Genomic DNA, 20,669 nt, shown 5'->3' on the forward strand with positions numbered 1-20,669 from the left:
ACCCTTCAGTGTTGCCCCTGTACCGGACCGGGGACCGGCAACGGGATTGCAACCCTCGGTGTTGCTCCTGCGCCTCACTCAGCCAGTGAGCGGGAACCGGTCTGTATGTGGGATCCGAACCCTCGGGCAGGAGCGCCCGCCGCGCTTCCCAAGCGGCGCACTTATCCAGTGCGCCACCGGGCCGGCCCCAAATATCAATCTTTTTTTTTTTTTGTCTTTTGTCTTTTTCCGTGTCCGGCAACGGATCGCACCCTTCAGTGTTGCCCCTGTACCGGACCGGGGACCGGCAACGGGATTGCAACCCTCGGTGTTGCTCCCGCGCCTCGCTCAGCCAGTGAGCGGGAACCGGTCTGTATGTGGGATCCGAACCCTCGGGCGGGAGCGCCGCCGTGATAGTGCGCCACCGGGCCGGCCCAAAATTTATCAAATTTAATCATTTTCAGTTAAAAGTAACTGGTAGAGATTCTGCTAATGGTAGAGGGGTTTTCGCATGTGAAAAGGCATAGGATTTACTATGTGTTCACGATTTTATATAGAGAGACTCATCTCAAAAGAAAGTTATGATTTTTGCAAATCACTTGATAGTTAATATTGTAGGGGGATTTTAATTTTAAAGGAACACTGTGATAAGTTATTTATAATTTCTTCTTGGTTTTATTCACTTTTTTCTTTTTTCTTTCATTATATGGAGGATAGTTGTAGGATGAAACTTTTAGAGTAATGGACAGAAAAAGGAAAAAAAATCTCTGTGGTTAGTAAATGTAATGATAACTTTTGAATATTTTAAGGCGAATATTTTTCATTTTACTATTACATACAGGGTACATTTACCTCTGGCACATGGGAAGAGAAATCAGATGAAATTTCCTTTGCTGACTTCAAGTTCTCAGTCACTCATCATTATCTTGTACAGGAGTCCACTGACAAAGAAGGAAAAGATGAATTATTAGAAGGTAAGTTTTTAGTACATATTTTTTAACTTGACTTTTAAGAGTGGTTATAATTTCGAATTATGAATTAAGTTCTATTAATTCAGTAGTATCCTCTGAAAATGTTTTGTATGTGCAAAGTTATTTCACCACATCTGAAGTGGAATATGAGATAGTGCTGCATCTGAAGCAGAGAAAGAATGCAGTGCTATTCATTTTAAAATTAATTAAATCAGCACATATTTATTGAGTACCTAACATTTATTAGATACTCTAAGTCCTGTTGAACCCAAACTTAAATGAAACTTACATTCCAGTAGGGGAGATAAGATTTATAAGTAACAGTAATAGGACGTAGAAAGTGGTAAATGGCATCCTCAAATACAGATAAACTTCTGGAGTTCAGAGGAAAAAAGATCACTTTTAAACGGGTCGATCAGAGAAGGTGTTTTGGAGAATTAAGCAAGTGAGCTGGGCTTGGGAGGATTACAAATAAAGGAAAATTTATCTATTGATTATCCAGATGTTTGGAGTCAGACCAACTAAATTAAAAGTGTTTTTACTTGCAAGTTACTTGACCTTTCTAAGCTTCAGTTATCTCATTTGTAAAATGAAGTAATACTATCTGGAGGGTTAATGTGAAGATTTAATGAGATATTATATGTAAGTAACTATCTCAGTACCTGGCCCATGCTATGTATGCAGTAATTGGTGCTTGTAATTGTTAATAAGTCGAATTGTCCATAATCTTCCTTCTTGAGATATAGTAGTAGGTAACAGTGAGTGAGCAAGGTATTGAATAAACATGAATTTCAGAGCTATCAATCAAATACCTTTTTTTATTTACTCAGCAAATAAATAGACAGAATGGGTGTTAAAGTTTTTCTGGTCAAAAAAGATTATCATTTGCAAGCATGGGCTTGAAATATCTGTGCCTTCTCTGGTGTGGGAATAGAATTATATTACGTTTTCTATTATATATTTATTCTTCTAACAAACAAAACATCTGTATTCAGATTCATGATGAGGACAGATAACATTGGCCATGTATACACTTATGTAAGACAGTTATACAGCAAAATAAAATAAACCATAGGAATATGTGTACTTTAGGAATAAGGGGAAGAGGGAAATGCGCGCAACTGTTGGGAGGTCTGATAATAGCCCAGGGATTTCCAGGTTCGCCATTCTGCTGATTAATGAAGGAAACTATTCGAGATAGAGAAATTTTAAGTGGTGTTAATTTGAGGAAACATATACATCAGGGAAAAGCTGTTGTAGTAAGGAGGCTTAGGATCAGTGTTTCTGAGATAAACAGGTGAAGGGGACTATGGTATAAGAGATGAATGAATTTAAGATTGTTAAGGCATTGTTGCATGTGTGTACTGTGTAGTGGTTTTAACGTGGTTGTGATTGAAGCTGTAACTGATGGTAGAAGCAACCCATCAGCTCAGTTAATTTAGAGATATGCATTTAAAACTCTTATCAGAGGTCAGGGATTTGATGACTGACCATTTACTTTGGTGGAGTTGCTTATTGCTTCTGGTTATGTAGAACGTCAAGTCATTAACGTTCTCCTATTTACTGTTTTAGCAAATTAAAAAATATAAATTTGCTAAGCAATTATAGCTATACAATAAAGGTAAATCTTTTTATGAACAGATATTCTTTATGCTTTGAATTTATTGTGTGTTTGTGAGTATAATGATCGTTGATATTAGTGTCTTTTATGGATAGTAATTTAAGTCCGTAAATATGCATGGGTTAGATGTGACAATCTGGGTAGAGGTTTTACAAGAACATTTAAGATGGCTGGGGACCAAAAAAAGCTAACTTGGCAATAGTTAGGCAATATGGAGTTAACAGATCTCTAAGTAAAATTTTGAAGAAAAGTAGAGACAAGGGCAGGCCAAGAAGAAAAAATAAAACAAGGCTTTCTAGTAAGGGTGAGCAATTGTTTGAATTGTGACTTAGAAGCAAAAAAATATTATAAATGTGGGAGTGGTATATATCTTCTTTACAGACTGGTTTCGTTTGACGAAAGGAGAGGGTTAAAGAGAGAGAGAGAAATATCCCCTACCCTGATTCTTAGAGCTAGCTTTAGATAGAAATCTGAAAGCAATAGCAAAACTACTTGGGCTAGGAAGACATGTGTTTCCTCAAAGCATATTATAAAACTGTGCCTGAGAATGAATATACTAACTTGTTCATTATCACGTGTTTTTGTAGATGCAATTCCACAGTCTATGCAAGATTTGTTGTGTATGAATAATGATTTTCCTCCAAGAGCACATTGCCTAGTAAGATGGTACGTATATATTTTATTCAGATATCTTTTAGTATGTGTGTTGGGGAGGCTGCAAGACCACCCCAGGTTCAGTGATTTGCCAAGAAGACTCATAGGACTCAGCATATAGTTGTATTTATGGCTGATTTTTACAGCGACAGTACACAAAGCAAAATCAGCAAAGGGAAAAGGCACATGAGGCAAAGTGCACAGGAAGTGCAAGCTTTTTAAGGGTCCTTTCCTAATGGAGTCACACAGGATGTACTCAGTTCCCTCAGCTCCAAGTTGTGATAACACATGTGAAACATTGTCAGGGAAGCTTGGTAGAGGCTCAGCCCACAAAGCTTGTAATTGGGAGCTGGTCATGTAGGCACCGTCTGTCTGGCACATACCAAAATTTCAGACTCCTAGAAGGAAAGCACATGTTTAGCATAAACCACATTGTTTGCGTCAACAGTTTAGGCACAGTGAGTAACTTTTTATCAGTTCTGGGAATGGTGAGAACCCTTCCCAATTCCAGATTCCCAGATGCCAGCCAAGAGCCAACCTTACAAGCAGGCTTTTCTAAGGATAGTAATCACAGGCCTGCTGTTAACACTTTTCTGTAAAGTATGTTTGATAATCTAGGGTAGTGCCTAACTATAATTCTGATGGCTGCCATAGAACACTTAAATACTGTAGAAAATGTAATACATATTCCTGGAAATTGAATTGAAATAAAATGTTTATCTCAAACAGTTATGTGATAAAATAAAAGCTCACTTGTGTTTAAACTGTAATGTGATACATTAATGATAGAGGTACCGTAGTCCCCCCTTATCTGTGGTTTTGCCTTCTGCAGTTTCAGTTACCCTTGGTCAACCACGGTCCAAAAATATTAAATGGAAAATTTCAGAAATAAACAATTCATAAGTTTTAAATTGTGTGCTGTTCTGAGTAGTGTGATGAAATCTCACACCATCTGCCCGGGAGGTGAATCATCCCTTTGTCCAGTGTATCCACACTGTATTTGCTACCTGCCTGTTAGTTACAAGAAGGAGAAGGGTGAGTATAGTACAGTAAGATATTCTTAGAGAGAGAGAGAGACCACATTCATATAACTTTTTTTTACAGTGTATTGTTACAATTGTTCTATTTTATTATTAGTTGTTATTGTTAATCTCTTATTGTGCCTAATTTATTTATAAGTTAAATTTTATCATAGTTAAGCATGTATAGGAAAAAAACAGTATGTACAGAGTTTGGTACTATTTGACTGGGGGTCTTGGAGCATATCCCTTGTGGATAAGGAAGGACTACTGTACATTGCATTTAAAAGGTCTCTTCCATTTTTTTTCAGTTATTCAAAGTGTCTCTGAACTTTATTTTGTATGGGGTAGTGTTAAAACATACTACCACCATATGACCCTAGTGTAAGTATATGATTAAGAGAGGAGACCTAATTAAAGGACGTTTATATACTGGTTTTAAATTATTCCATTGGTGTGAGTTGGTCTTTTGATTTTTTATTAAAGAAGAATTTCTAAGGGAAGGGAAAATGATAATATTTGTGTTTATTTTTTCTTCATTTCATTTTGATTGCTATAACAAATAGACTATAGTACTTAGTACATTATAGAACTATAGTACAAGTAGCAAATTAAAAAAAAATTATTTGCAAGTGTAGGTAAATTGGATAATGTTCCATAAATATTCCTGTTGTTTTAGTATGATCTTTTAAAAATTGTGAACTTAACTAAAAAGGGAATTTAATCCTTCCAGATACTCTTCTGATCTTTTAAAATACAAGTACATACATTTAATATGACTAAATATATCAGAAGGTAGCATGGTATCATAGAGCATAGGCTTTGAATACATTCATTCATTCAACATTAATTGAACACATACTGTTGGACCTGACACTGGTTAGTTTTAATTCATAGCTCAGGCATTTAACTGTTCAACTTTGGGTAAGTTGCTTAATTTCTTGATTTGTTTATACACTGGTAAAGTCAGAATAATGAATACTATGCGTGTTTAAGATAGTTGTGAGGATTAATTAAGATAATGGAACTTAATAGGTTTATCAAAATCCAAATGCTGTTGCGGAATTTCTGTTCAGCTTTTTAATATATATTTCCCAAAACTGTGTTTGGTACATAGTCTGTGGTTAAAAATATTTGTTGAATGAATAAATTAAACCTTTCTATGTATTAATATAAATCACTTTTTTAAGGCTTTTTTTTAACCTTTCCATTTACTTTTTTAAACTTTTATTTTTTAAGTTAACATAAAGTAAAATTGGCCTTTGGGGGGGAGTGAACAGTTCTCTGAACTTTAGCACATGTATAATTGTTTTCCTTCTACCAAAATCAGGGCATGGAACAGTTCTGTAACCCCCCAAAAACCTCTTTTGTCTCAATAGTCACATTCTCCCCACATCATTATAATTCCTGGAATCACTAATTTGTTCTTGGTCACTGTAGTTCTGTCCTTTCAAGAGCATTATATGAATGGAACTATACAGTATGTAATCATTTGAGACTGGCTTCTTTTATTCAACACGGCGCCTTTGAGATTTGTCTTTTGAAGTAATTCAGTATATCAATAGTTTGTTCCTTTTTACTGCTGAGTAGTATTTTATTGTAAGGATATACCATAGTTTGTTTACTCATTTATTCCTTGAGAGATGTTAGGATTGTTCCTAGGTTTTGGCATTTATTAGCTACTATAAATATTTGTGTACAGATTTTTCTATGAAAATAACATTTTCAGTTCACTTGGGTAAGTACCTAGATCGGGATTGCTAAGTCATATGGTAAATGTATGTTTAACTTTGTAAGGAACTGCCAAACTGACTTTCAGAGTAGGTGTACCATTTTGCATTCCCACCAACAATGTATGAGAATTCCAGTTGTTCTACATCCTTACCAGTATTAGGTATTGTCAGTATTTTTTATTTTAGCCATTCTAAGAGGTATGTAGTAAAATCTCATTCAAATTTAAATTTTAATTGTGAACATCCTTTATGTGTTTATTTGTTCATTATATATTCTTTATGTTAAAGTGTGTTCAAGTCTTTTGTACACTTTTTAATGGGGTCATTTGTTTTCTCACTGTTGACTTTTAAGAGTTCTTTATATATTCTGGGTATAAATCCTTTTTAGAGTGTGTTATTTGCTAATAGTTTCTCCCAGACTATAGCTAAGCTTTTTGTTCTCTTAGCAATGTCTTTTCTAGAACAAAAGTTTTAAATTTGATGAAGTTCAGTTTATCAATTTTTAATTTTATGTGTTGTGCTTTTGGTGCCATGTCTAAGAACTCTTTGGTCTAGGTCACAAGGCTTTCTCCTATTTTTCAAAAGTAAACTTTTTTATTCTGGAATAATTTTAGGTTTATAAAAAAGATAGTACAGACTGTTCTGGCATATCCCTCATCCAGTTTCCCCTACTGCTAACAGCTTTTATTATCATGGTACATGTGTCAAAATTGAGAAACCAATAATGATGGTACATTATTTTAACTAAACTTAATTTAACTAGTTTTTCCACTAATTTTCATTTTCTGTTCCAGGCTTCAGTCCAGGATACCATATTGCATTTACTCATTATGTCTCAGTCTCTGGTCTCTGAACGTTTCTCAGTCTTTCCTTCTTTTTGGCACCTTGACAGATATTTTGTAGAATATCACTCAATTTGGGTTTGTTTTATGTTTTTCTTATGAATATACTGGGGTTAGGAATTTTTGGAAAGAATACCACAGAGGCAAAGTGCCCTTTTCTTATCAGAAGGGTACATGCTATTGTGACTTAATAAATAGGTGATGTTAACTTTGATTATCTTGCCAATTCTCCTGTGTTTTATTATAAAAACTTTACTTTTTATATTTAGATCTATTTTCCTTTTCAAGTTAAGTTTTATATAAAGTATAAGGTTTAGGTCAAGGTTCTTTTTTTACATATAGATGTTCAGTTATTCCAACACTATTTATTGAAAAAAGTATCCGTTCTCCATTGAATTGCTTTTGCACCTTTGTCAAAAATAATTTGATTTCTGTGGGTGTATGTCTGGACACTCTTGATTTCTGTAGCTTTATAGTAAGTCTTAAAATCGGGTACTGTGATTCCTCCAACTTTGTTCTTCCTTTTCAAAGTTGTTTGGGCTATTCTGGCTCCTTTCTTTTACATTTTAGTATTGGTTTGTCTATATCTATGAGAAGTCCAACTGGGATTTTGATTGGAATTACCCTAAATCTGCAGTTCAGTTTGGGGAAAATTGGCATCTGTAGTATGCTTATTCTTCCATTTTATGAACATGGTAGGTCTATCCACTATTTAAGTCTTTCTAGATTCCTTTCATCAGTATCTTATAGTTTTCAGTATACAGATACTGTAAACATTTCATTAGTTTTATACCTAATTATTGCTTTTTTTCAAAATGGAGCTATTGTACTGGTATTTTTTTTTTTTTTTTTTGTCCTTTTTTGAGACCGGCCGCACCGCACTCAGCCAGTGAGCGCTGTGAGTGCACCTGTCATCCCCATATAGGATCCGAACCCGTGGCGGGAGCGCTGCTGCGCTCCCAGCACCGCACTCTCCCGAGTGCGCCACGGGCTCGGCCCTGTAAAGGTATTTTAAAATTTTTCATTTCCAGTTGTTTATTGCTAGTATGTAGTTTCTAGGTGTATGTAGTTTTATAGTTTCTTTGGGATTTTCTATGTAACAATTATATTGTCTGTGAATATGAATAGTTTTATTTCTTCTTTTCCAATCTTTTTTTTTTCCCCTTGCTTTTTAAAAATGGCTAAGGCTACTAGTAAAATATTGACTAGGAGTGGTGAATATAGTAGTTCATTTTGTGTTGCTATAACAGAATACCTTAGACTGGGTAATGTATAAAGGACAGAGGTTTATTTGGCTTACAATTCTGGGACAGCTGCATCTGGTGTAGGCCTCAGGCTGTTTCTACTCATGGTGGAAAGTGGCAAGCAGCTGGTGGGTACAAGCAGCTCACATGGCGAGCAGAAGCAAGAGAGAGAGAGAGGAGGTGCCAGAGTCTTTTAAACAACCAGCTCTCATGGGAACTAATAGAGCAAGAACTCATTCATTACTCCCCCCACCTAGGGAGAGTACTAATCCATTCATGAGAGAGCTGCCCCTGTGACTCAAACTATCACACTGAGGATCAGATTTCCACATGAGTTCTGGGAGGACAATGCATCCAAATTCCTTCAGTGAGAGTGGATATCTTTGTCTTGTTCCTGATCTCAGGGGGAAAGCATTTAGTCTTTTACTGTTAAGTATGGTCTTAGCTGTAGGTTTTTTGTAGAAGCACTTTTTGTTTTTTGTTTGGCGGCTGGCTAGGATGGGAATCAGAACTGACCTCGGTGTTATAACAGCATGCTCTAACCAGTTGAGCTAACCGGCCAGCCCAATGTTGAGAAAGTTTTTTTCTATTTCTACTTTGCTGAGGGTTTTTTTTTTTATCATGAATAGGTGTTGAATTTTGTCAAGTGCTTTTTTTGTTTAAATTTATATTTTTGTTCTTCTTTAGATTTTTAATATGGTGATGAATTCATTGATCTTTGGATATCTAACCAGCTTTGCATTCTCAAGATAAACCCTACTTCTTCATGGTGTAATTTGTATTTGATATGTTAATGTTTTGTTGAGGACTTTAGTGTGTATGTTCACGAGGGACACTGGCTGTGGTATTGTTTTCTCATACTTTGTTTTTGGTATTAGAGTAATGCTGGCCTCATAATGTGAGTGAGACAGTGTTTTATTCTTTTCTATTTTCTGGAAGAGATTGTTTAAAATTGGTGATGTCGTCTTAACTATTTGATAGAATTTGCCACTGAGACTATCTCAGCCTCAAGTTCTTATTTTATTGATGTGGCAGTTTCTTCTAGGGTCCATGTTTTAAGCAGAAGTGTCAGTTCCAGTTCCTTGCCCCATGTACACCCATGCCCCCAAGAGGCCATTCAAAACACTACAACTTCTGCACTGATTTGGATTGATGTAAAGTTCATACATAGACAATGCTTGAATAAATCTGAAGGGTACAGAAGGAAGCTGGTACATTTAGGTTATATACTGATTGGCGACATCATGCAAAAGAAGTGCAGCTTCCTAGTCCTAGTGCCTCATAAGCAGAGGCACAGTTGTGGATGATAATGTCTGAGTGATATTATGCTTCTGGAAGCACAGTTTCCAGGCCTAGCCTTGTTTATATTTATTGTGAGGGTAGGGCATTCTTGGACATATCCTAACCTGAATACATGTCAGAGACCACTTTCCCTGAGCTGGGTGCACCTCATCAATATCAGAGTTATATAATTTATTGACTACTAGGTTAAAATACGTGGTATTTTCAGACATAACAGACTTTTCTTCCATCATTCTCATTCTCTCCAGTCTATCACAACATAGTCAGTTTTGTAGACATTTCTGAATCACAACTAACAGGATTTTAGCAGCTAAAAGGCTTATCCTGTAAAATCCCAGCTCCCAGTCCCTAGCTGTTAGGATCTATAGATGGATCTGATAATCACCTGGGATTCTTTAGAGTCACCTTACATGCTTCCTTCTGCCTTTCAGTTTTGTTTCTTTGTTTCTGTCACCCAGCAGCCTCCTTTTTATTCTTTCAAGTTCAGCTATGTATTTTTAAAACATTGTCATGTTTGATCAGCTATTTCTATGTGTTTTTGGAGGAGGGTCTGTATCATATCAATTTGCCATATTGTGGGAAGTCACTTCCAGTTTTTTCTTATTTAATCTTTCTGAAAGGTTAGAAAGCCAACAGTGAAGCTTTGAGAATTGTTTAAAAATTAAGCATATTAAAAGTACATGCATTTTCTTTTATTTAATAAATATTATTTATTAACATTTATTATGAGCCAGACACTGGGATATCAAGGATAAAACATGGTCCCTGCCTCAGTAAGCTTTGAGATTAGTAGGGAATAGATAGGGAAGCAGACAATGGCAGCACTATGTAATAAATGCTCTCATAGAGGGAAGCACAGTGTTTGATGCAAACTCATGAGAGGTACCCCTAATTCAGACAGATCAAGTTGTCAGGAAAATGTTTCCAGACAAGGTGATACCTCACCTGAATCCTGAAGGACAAGTGAGAATAAGCCAGGTGAGTCAGCTTAACTAATAAGTTAGGTAAAAAGATATTCAAGGCAGAAGGTGAGTATTAGTAGAGGTGATGATGCCTAAGTGAACTTTTCAGTCCTATTGGTTGTTTGGTAAGCCTCTGGAGTATAGCAGCAGAGGGTTGGGAATGGCAAAAGATGAGGACTTTGGCATTTGAGTATTTTAGGACTGGTGTGAACGGGGCATTTTATTTTTGTTTTCTTTTTAATGTGGACTTTTGCTTTATTTAAGCTTTCTTTCAGCACAGAAATTCCCCAAACTTTCCTACTACAAAAATTTTGTTGAAAAATAAGGCTTTCTGAGAATGAAAATCCATATATATGGTCAGAACAAGCTCCCTGTTGGCCCCAGGCTAGCCCTGGCTCCCACCGCAGGTAAAGTAAGAGGGTTGTGGTGATGTCAACGGGAGGCTGTATATGACCCTGTCTGCCAACCCCCTCCCCAGGCAGATAGCAGCTCCTGTCAGTCAGTGGCTTTTGCAGTGAGAGGGGATGCCATGTGACAGTAAGCCCTTCCTCCCCATCCAGTGATCCTGGATCCCCAACCCCACTCATCCGTCTGGGCCCTCTGGGCAGGTGGGTGACCTGGCCCAGCTCTCCTTTCTAGCTGCTCACTTCCTCAGTATCCCCCCAGAAGCAGGATTCATGGGCAGGGCCCTGACAAAAGTGAGGCTCCTGATGCTGCCATCAGCTGGGGCGCCCATCCTGGTCAGGGTGATCCCGCCCACCCAAGCCCCAAGGGGATGACCACAAGGGGGTCAGAGGGAGCCTCCTGGGTGAAGCTCCCTCCAAGAGCTCCAAAACCAAAAGTCTTGGGGCCAGTGCAGTGCAGCAGGGTAACCAGCCTTTCTGAGGTTGTGGCTGCTCAGAAGATGGTGGTGGCACCTTCTGGATGGGGTCTGCTTTCTCCAATCAAAAGACAAACATGAAACCAGTGGAGTCATTTCTTTCTCTAAGCAGAAGGGACATCTGCCTTTCCCTAATTGCTGCTATTGAGGGCTTGGCTAGAAGCTTTACTGGGGCAGGAATAGCTGGGGGGACCCAAGGAGGCTAGAAAGGGCCAAACCCTGACTTGGACCTGGGTCACTTTTGCCCATAAGTGCCCTGGGGCTGGGCTTGCTGGTTGATAGAACCAGCTTGAGGAGAGGTTGTGACTCAGCAAATGCCAGTGTTTGTCTTTCCCTGCCACCAGGCCTGATAAAAAAGGGGAGGTGGCCCACACTACAGCCTGTGGCACACACCTGCCACCATGTGCCTCTCCTCCCTGAGGAAAGGCAGCTGGGGATGCTACACACCTCAGCTGGCACTGGACAGCAATGGCTGGTGCTGCCCTCCTTCCCTTACTGCAGCATGCACCAGGAGGTGGGATGCTCCTCTGCCTTCCACAGGAACGTCTGCTTTGGAGGCCGTGTTCCCTTTGTGGCCACTTTTGGTGTGGCCATTCTATGTGCCGGCACCTCTCGTCCTGGGTGGGTTTTCCAGAGACATCAGGCATTGGCATGTGCTCTCCACATTCACCCAACAACTGCCCCAGCCTCCTCTGGATCTTCTCTGAGGAGATGTGACTTCCACCACCCACCAGGCAGGGATCAGGTAAGATACCTTCATCCACCCAGAGCTGCCAGTTCTCTGGTTTAGCTTTCCAGGGTCCCAAGTAAATGTGCCTGTGGTGGCAGCTACAGCAAACTGAGGTGAATTGGTTCCCTAATCCCGGGACCAGCTCAATGCCCAGCATACTCATTATGTCACCTGAGGTTGTCAGCACAGTCTGAGGGCCCCTGGGTTGGGGGCTTTCTGTAAGTATCTTCTGAATGATTTTTTTTTTTTTTTTTTTTTTAATAAAGGTGACCGGTAAGGGGATCTTAACCCTTGACTTGGTGTTGTCAGCACCATGCTCACCCAGTGAGCTAACCAGCCATCTTTTTTTTTTAATAAAGGTGACCGGTAAGGGGATCTTAACCCTTGACTTGGTGTTGTCAGCACCATGCTCACCCAGTGAGCTAACCAGCCATCTTTTTTTTTTAATAAAGGTGACCGGTAAGGGGATCTTAACCCTTGACTTGGTGTTGTCAGCACCATGCTCACCCAGTGAGCTAACCAGCCATCCCTATGTGGGATCCGAACCCGTGGCCTTGGTGTTATCAGCACCACACTCTCCCAAGTGAGCCACGGGCTGGCCCTCTTCTGAATGATTTTTAAGAAACACCACCTACAAATCAGAACTTGAGCCACCACCCTTTTGATGTAGTAAAAAAGTGAACATTTAAACAAAGTTTCCCAAACAGGAGAAAGGTGAGGACCATTTGGACTCATTCTGCAGAAGTGAGGCATTCGCTCATCCACAAAAGACAAACAGAAGCAAAGTGGCTACAAAAGTGCCTTTGTCACATGTCTGTGCACTCAAGATAGCACACCAGTTATTTTTAGCCTTATGGGACAATGAGCCACTCACTCATAAGCCAGCCCATTGCTATTGTCTGTGAAAGATGCCGGGTTTACTAAAAGCCAGATTCCCAGAGAACAGAACCGTTGTGGTATGTCTTCAGGGTAGGTGGGGAGGAGCTGCTGGAACGCAAACCTTGGGGTCTGGGACCCTGTCTACTGTGCAGGTATGAGGATCTAGGAGGCTGCAAGTGCTCATCAAGCTTTGTGCCAGGGCTGGGCCTACAGCAGGAAGCTATTCTAAGCCCTGGGCTTGTCTCAAGGTGTTCTGATTAAAGCCAGCAGTCCTGTGAACAAATGAGGGTGTGCTTGGACTGTAGAGGTTTGGAGGCCCTATCCTGGGCATCTGCAGAGTGGCCAGCAGATCCTTCACCCCTGAACTTCAAACAGGACTGATATATGCACCCCCAAAATGGCAGAGCCATGGGGGTAGGTGCTCCATTCCACAGGAGAGCAAGGGTCTGTCTTTTCGGCCAGCAGATCTGCCAAATTTCTATTCACTATGGATGGTCTGTAGCAAGCACACCAGGTTGTTCTCTGGGCTCTGAGAGTTTGGACATGGGCTTACCCTCTGGAGGGCCCCTCCAGCAACCCAGAAATTCTGTTTACCACACTTGGAATTAAGGCCAAATGGTTCTGGTGTTACTACAGAAGAAAGCATCTCCTGAACCTTCCCAAGACTGAAGTAGGGAGACCTGAGAGAGAAGGCACAGAATAAAACTGAGTGAAAGAAGCTGTAGGGCTTACTCTCCAAAATTGAACCTGAGCAAGGCCAAGAAGAGCCCTGACATAGCCATATGGACCTGGCCGCAGCCCTGAATTCAAGCCCTCCCTGACAACCCCCACCCAGGGGATGCAGAGTGCTGTCCAGCTTTGCTGGGGAAATGACAGAGACTGCCTAACACACCATGAGAAAAAAGGTGGAAAAGACCCAAACCAAAAAGCTGCTTTGTGAGGTACAGTAGTTCTGTGGACCAACATTCTCAAGTTCTGGTGAGAGACTGACACATTGTACTGTTTGGTGTGGCCAGACTAATTATCACTGAGCGAGGACACCCCAGGCTGGACAGCCTTTCCCTGGGAGCTGGATGGGCTCCCTCTCTGGGATCCAGTGCCTCTCAGAAAGCTTTTGTCAGGCCCAGGAGTTGGTTTCTCACTTTGAGTGCCCACCTACTGCCTAGAGGGAAGCTGGTCAGTTCTGATGCACCCCCACTCCTAACCAGGGCCATGTCCCTCTAAGTTCTCTGTTCAGTGTCCAACTTGCCATCAAGGGAGCAGAGGCTGTTCCTGGCAGCCCTGCAGTCCCGCCAGGCTCTGGCTGGCTTCCTTCCTTCCTTGTCCGGGGTGCAGCCATCTGACTCCTCACAGGACAGGTCCTTCTGGCAAGTGAGGTACTTGTCAAAGGTGGGAGGAAGAGGCTCGGGGATAGTACTCCCAGCGGGAGTCCTGACCCCTGGGCCGGAGGCTGAGAGCAGGGCAGTCCAGGACTTCATTCTGCTGACATGGAGGGTGAAAGGGCTCTGGAGGCTGCAGTCCTTCATCCCTGCTGAGGCTGCTGAAGGTCTGACAGTTCTGTGCCATCTTGGCAATGTCTAGGGAAGGCCTCTGCTCCTGCACTTTTTCGGGGCACCACTGTTTAATGCTGACTTTCTTGTCATTAAGGACTCATAGCTGGGAGCATCTGAAGGTGAGCCCACTGGTGTGTCTTGCTAGTTTGGTGTTGAGGCGGGTGTGCTGTTGGCTGAGGGTGGACAGTATTCCGCAAAGGAAAACTGCTTATGGGAGCAGGAGAACAAGTCTAGCCGGGCCCCTCCCCCAGGGTACAGGGGGCTCCAGGTATCATGAACTGGGCATCTGAATAGTATTTCATAATGTTCTCATACTTTTGTTTTATTCATAGAATTTTAAAATTGTAATTGTTAAAAATGAAATTTCTCAAAATTTCCAAGGATTCAAATTACTCGTTATACTTTTTAGCAACCAAAGAATAACATACACAGTTTTCACCTATAAATATCAAACTTCCTTTTTTTATTAAAGTAAAGTTAATACTGAAGCAATGACAGTGAAAATTTGAAAACTATTATGCAGTATATTCATTTATACCATATACAGTTAGTATAGGTTGATCCTATCAGAATGAGATAAAATTAATATATCATTAACTTATATTTTCAAATTAAACTCTAGAAAATCGATTTTTGGCATTTATTTGTTCCTATCAGCCACACCCCCCACCCCCAATCTATGTTGGTGAGAACTGTGGCTTTCCAGTCTAGGCTGGCCATGAAGACAAGCTCTTTTTCCAGCTGAGCAGACTTGATTCCTTTGGGGTGGGGGGCAATAGCAGACTGTGGCTTTGCTAACTACAATAGCAGACTTATTGGGGAGCAGATGGGGAAAGCTTATACTTTTAGGTGAAGGTTGCAGTCCCAGTTCAAGGCAAGTGGTAGACTAGTCAGCAGTTTAACAGGGAGATACTATATTAGAGCCATGGAAGATCTGAGACACTCTTTACACATCCCTGGGTGACAGGAAAACTACACATTTGCAGGGGAGACCCAAGAGAGCCTAAAGCTGAGAACTGGTTGCAACTTTGAATGCATTCCCCAACCCCCACACAGATCAATTATCAGAAAGTGAAAGTGAATGCCTTATAGGCCTAGGTGTTTGAGCACAGTCTGTACCCAAATCACTGGTTTAGCACCAAACTGTGCAAATAAGTGGTAGCCCCCAGGGAGCCAGACTAAAACATAAAAGAATAAAACAATGGAATGGATACATCAGAGGCTATACACTATTGGGGAGACAGTTTCTGCAGTTTAAGTCCAGGCAGATTACTAAATATAAATAATCAAAAAGCCAACAACCCTCAGAAAAGTTAAACGGAATCTGGTTTTGCTATAATATATTATTTAAATGTATAGTTTTCAACCACAAATTATGACGTATGCAATGAAACAGGAAAGTGTGACCCATACACAGGTGGAAAAACATTCAGTAGAAACTGACTCTTAGTTGGCCCAGATATTGGATTTAGCAATAATGTCCAAGCAGTTATAATATGTATGTTTAAAGAATTAAAGGAAATGATATTCAAAGAATTAAATATACTGATGATAAGTCAAATAGGAAATCCGAATAAATAGAAACTATAATAAAGAACCAAATAGAAATTCTAGAGTTGACAAAGTATAACTGAAGTAAACTTTCATCACATGGGCTCCAAAGCAGATCTGAGATGGTAGAAGAGTTTGGTGGACTTGAAAGATTAACAGAAATTATCCAATCCAAAGAACAGAGAAAAAAAAGGTTGGAGACAAGTGAACAGAACGTCAGAGATCTGTGGGTCAGTGTCAATTGTTCCAAATCATATATGCAGTGGAAGTCTCAGGTGAAAAGAAAGGGGCAGAAAAAACAAATTTGAAGAAATAATGGCTGAGAACTTCCCAAATTTGATGAAAAACATTCACTTAGGGATTCAGGAATATTATTGAACCCCAAGTAGGATAAATACAAACGATAACCGCACCTAGATACAGTATAGGCAACCTGCTGGAATCCAAGAACTTCCCAAATTTGATGAAAAACATTCACTTAGGGATTCAGGAATATTATTGAACCCCAGGTAGGATAAATACAAACGATAACCGCACCTAGATACAGTATAGGCAACCTGCTGGAATCCAAAGACTGAAAATCTTGAAAACAGCCAGAAAAAAATAACTCATCATGTATAAGGAAACAATATTATTGGCTGACTTCTCATCAGAAATAGAGGAGGCCAGGGCCGGCCCCGTGGCGCACTGGAGAGTGCGCTGCTTGGGAGCGCGGTGGCGCTCCCGCCGAGGGTTCGGATCCCATGTGGAGACTGGTTCCCGCTCACTGGCTGAGCGCGGTGCGGGCGCGACACCGAGGGTTGTGATCCCGTTGCCGGTCCTCGGTACGGGCGCAACACCGAGGGTTGCGATCCCCTTACCGGTCAGTAAAAAAAAAGACAAAAAAGGGAAAAAAAAAAAAAGAAAAAAAGAAATAGAGGAGGCCAGAGGGCAGTTCAATGACGCATTCAAAGGGGGAAAAAACTAAACCAAGAAATATATTCAGCAAAACTATATTTCAGAATAAAGGTGAAATAATGACATTGTCATATAAACAAAGACTGGGAGTATTCATTCCAGGCAGACCTGCCTTACAAGCAGTACTAAAAGAAACAGTTAGGTAACTTGAATCCATAGGAATAAATGAAGAGCATTGAGAATACTCTAGTAAAATACAAAAGATATATTTTCTTAATTTTTTAAAAAAAGCATAAGATCTCTTAAGCAATAATTATAGCACCGTATTGGGTTTATAATATATATGTAATGTGTAATATATATGACAATATTGTGCAAAAGAAGAGAGGAGGAAATGGAGCTATACTGTGTAAAATTGCTAGATTTTACCAGGATTAACCTGAGTATCTTATAAATTAACTTTAAATGTACATGTTACAATATCTAAAGAAGCACTAAAAAAAAATTCGAAAAAGGAATTCTTTATTGAACATCTCCAATTTCCCAGGTATTTTTGTAGGCGCTAGGTTTTTAAATGTCTGAGAAATAGTTTTTTCATTGTCTATCACCACCATTTCTGATGATCCAGTATATTATGCATATATTCTTTGTATTACTATTTGAAGAGGCTCTGAATCTATTTCTTTTTAAAATAATACATGTGAGGATTATAAAATGGCAGCATTTGGGCTGGCTGGTTAGCTCAGTTGGTTTGTTAGAATGCAGTGTTATAACACCAAGGTCAAGGGTTCAGATTCCCATACTAGCCAGCTGCCCAAAACAATAACAACAGAGAGACAAAAGAAAATGATTGCATTCAAAGTAGGTGGTATGGTTTTATGATTTGTCTATGTGAGATTAACAACAAATATCAAATATTGGTTAATATTTTGTTGTTACTTCTGGTCTTTATTGGAGCAAGAAAGAAAAATTCATCTTAAAACAAAATAGACAAAAATGGATGGTTGTTTGTCCTACCTTGCTCAGTTGAAGGATGGGATGCTAAGGCACATTTGTATTTAAATTTAGTATACTAATGTAATCTATTAGATGAAACAGTTTTATTGTTAAAAAGTATAATAGTGAGATTTTTATTGGTGTTGATACATTTGAGCTCCTAACAAATTTAAGTTACTGGACTAGAAATTGTAGGAAATATAAAGATTTATTAATGAAACTCATTATCTTACATCACACTCCCCCTCTGCCTTTCCCATTCTCTCCTCCCTGTTTCCCATTTCCACACACACACACACACACACACACACACTAAAGGGGGCAACTCTGCCTTTCCCATTCTCTCCTCCCTGTTTCCCATTTCCACACACACACACACACACACACTAAAGGGGGCAGAGTCAGTCTCACACTTCTTAATTTGGGATAGCTAAGCAGGAAATATGAGAAATATGGGGTATGTTCATCCAGATATTTTTAAAGAGTATATAAATTATATTTGTATATTTTTTGGGGATGGATTGCATATGCTTTGTCATCTCCTCTATAAAGCAATTCCATATTAACCAGGCCTCATGGTGTGGGTTTTGTTTTTTGTTTGTTTTTTTCTTAAAATAGACCATTTTTTTAGAACAGTTTTAAGTTCACAGTGAAATTTAGTTGAAGGTACAGAGATTTCCCACATACCCTCTTTCGTCACAAATGCATAGCCTTTCCCATTATTAACACCCCCCCCACCAGAGTAGTACATTTGTTACAATTGATGAAACTACATTGACACATCATTATCACTCAGAGTCCATAGTTTATGTTAGGATTCACTGTTGGTGTTGTGCATTCTATGGATTTGGACAAATGTATAATGACATGTAGCCATCATCATGGTATCATACAGAGTTGGTTCACTGCCCTAAAAATCCTTTGTGCTCTGCCTATTCATCCCTCCTTCTCCCCTAACCCCTAGCAACCATTGATCTTTTTACAGTCCCCATGGTTTTGGCTTTTCCACGGTGTCATATAGTTGGAATTGTGTATAGCATTTCTAGACTGACTTCTTTCACTTTGTAATATGTATTTAAGTTCCCTCCATGTCTTTTTATGGTTTGGTAGCTTATTTCTTTTTAGTGCTGAATAATATTGCATTGTTTGGATGTACTACAATTTATTTATTCACTCACCTACTTTGGCAATTATGAATAAAGCTGCTATAAACATTCCCATGCAGGTTTTTGTGTAAGTTTTCAACTCCTTTGGGTAGATAACAAGGAGTGCAATTGTTGGTAAGTGTATGTTTAGTTTCATAAGAAACTTCTAAACTGTCTTCCAAAGTGGCTGTACCATTTTGCATTTCCACCAGCAGTGAATGAGAGCTCCTGATGCTCCACATCCTCACCAGCATTTGGTGGTGTCAGTTTTCTGGATTTTGGCCATTCTATTAGGTGGGTAGTGGTATCTCGTTTTATTTTGCATTTCCTTGCTGACATATGATGTGGAACATCTTTTCATATGTTATTTGACATCTATGTATCTTCTTTGGTGAGGTGTCTAGTTAAGGTTTTTGGCCCATTTTCTTTCTTTTTTTTTAATAAAATGTAATTTTATTAATATTTTTTTTACATTCTAGGATGTTGTTGCAGAGCAGTTGGGAGGGAGGGGGAGAAGATAAAGGGGAAAGAAATGTGATGGAAGAAGGAGGATGGAGGAGGAGTAGGATAGAGGCTGTGGCACCCCCCTCATTCCCACAGGGGAGACTTCCAGCAATGCCTTGGTCCTTGCTGGGCTGGGTGCAGATGTCAGGGGGGTGTGACATAAGCTCTTGCCCCCCACCACCCCAGCTTGGGAATCCGGGGCCCTTCTTGCTGTGGCTTGGTGGTTGTCGCTGGGCTGGTTGCACGTGTCTGGGAGGCACTGCCCTGGCTCAAGAGAGCCTGGGGCACTTCCTGTGGCAGCTTGGTGGTCATTGCTGGGCTGGCTGCACATGTCACACCAGGTGCTTCCTGAAGTGGATTGGTGGTTGCTGCTGGGCTGGCTGTGCATGTCAGGGGGGCAAGGCCAAGGCCCAAAGCTCCCCAATGCCTTAGCACAGGAGAGCCCAGGGCGCTGCCTGTGGAGGCTTGTTGGTCACCACTGGGCTGGCTATGTGTGTCGGGGGCATGGCCGAGGCCCTCGGCCACCCACCACCCCAGCTCAGGAGAGCCCAGGGTGCTTCCTGCAGCAGCTTGGTGGTTGTTGCTGGGGTGGTTGCACATGTCGGGGGGGTGTGGCTGAGGCCCTTGTCCCTCACCCTCGGGACTGGTTGTGGGTGTTGGGGAGCATTGCTGAGGTCCCTGGTCCTCCCCCCTTTCTGGCTTGGTAGCTCAGGGGATGTCTGGTCCTTCTATGTGTTATAGGTATTCTTTGGTGAAGTGAGATCTTTACTAGTTAATATCACACCTTGTCTCTGGTTGTGGGTACTTTGCTTTTTTCTTTCAGTTCTGTGTTGGATTATTTGCTGTTGCCACCACTTAAACTCTGCGCTGGAACTAATTTGTTGTCCATTGCTTCTAAAATGGGGAACTTCCTGTGGGTACCAGTACATGAGATGTGTGGTTGAGCTAAATTGCTGCCTTGCTGCTGATTCCTTAGGGAAGCCTTTTTGTGCAGCTCAGGTTTTAATGCTTGACTTTGTAGGTACTTCTGGCTCTCCAGAGACCTGGTGCACCTGGATTGTGTAGAAACTCTGATCTGGGCCTGAGACTTTTCATCAAACTGCACCCCATGCAATTCTATATTCCTGACTAGTCTCCTCTGAGTGGTCCTGTGCTGATTGGGGTGCAGATCAGCTGTCCTTGCTGTGCCCCAGTATTCTCCCGCTGG

At 40.4% G+C, this 20,669-nt stretch overlaps 1 protein-coding gene across 2 annotated transcripts in view; it reads left to right on the forward strand.

Moving 5' to 3' along the window:
• The window catches only part of RAB3GAP1 (RAB3 GTPase activating protein subunit 1 (catalytic)), a 110,797-nt gene that overhangs the window by 24,232 nt on the left and 65,896 nt on the right, over positions 1-20,669 (forward strand). For both annotated transcript variants that reach the window (XM_008583492.1, XM_008583497.1), the window contains exons 2-3: positions 821-953; positions 3,159-3,237. In XM_008583492.1, the coding sequence (XP_008581714.1) occupies positions 821-953; positions 3,159-3,237 (212 nt within the window). The remainder of the gene's footprint in view (positions 1-820; positions 954-3,158; positions 3,238-20,669) is intronic.

This window comes from Galeopterus variegatus, unplaced genomic scaffold, assembly GCF_000696425.1.
Source record: "Galeopterus variegatus unplaced genomic scaffold, G_variegatus-3.0.2 Scaffold98, whole genome shotgun sequence".
In the NCBI taxonomy this organism is placed as follows: domain Eukaryota; kingdom Metazoa; phylum Chordata; class Mammalia; order Dermoptera; family Cynocephalidae; genus Galeopterus; species Galeopterus variegatus.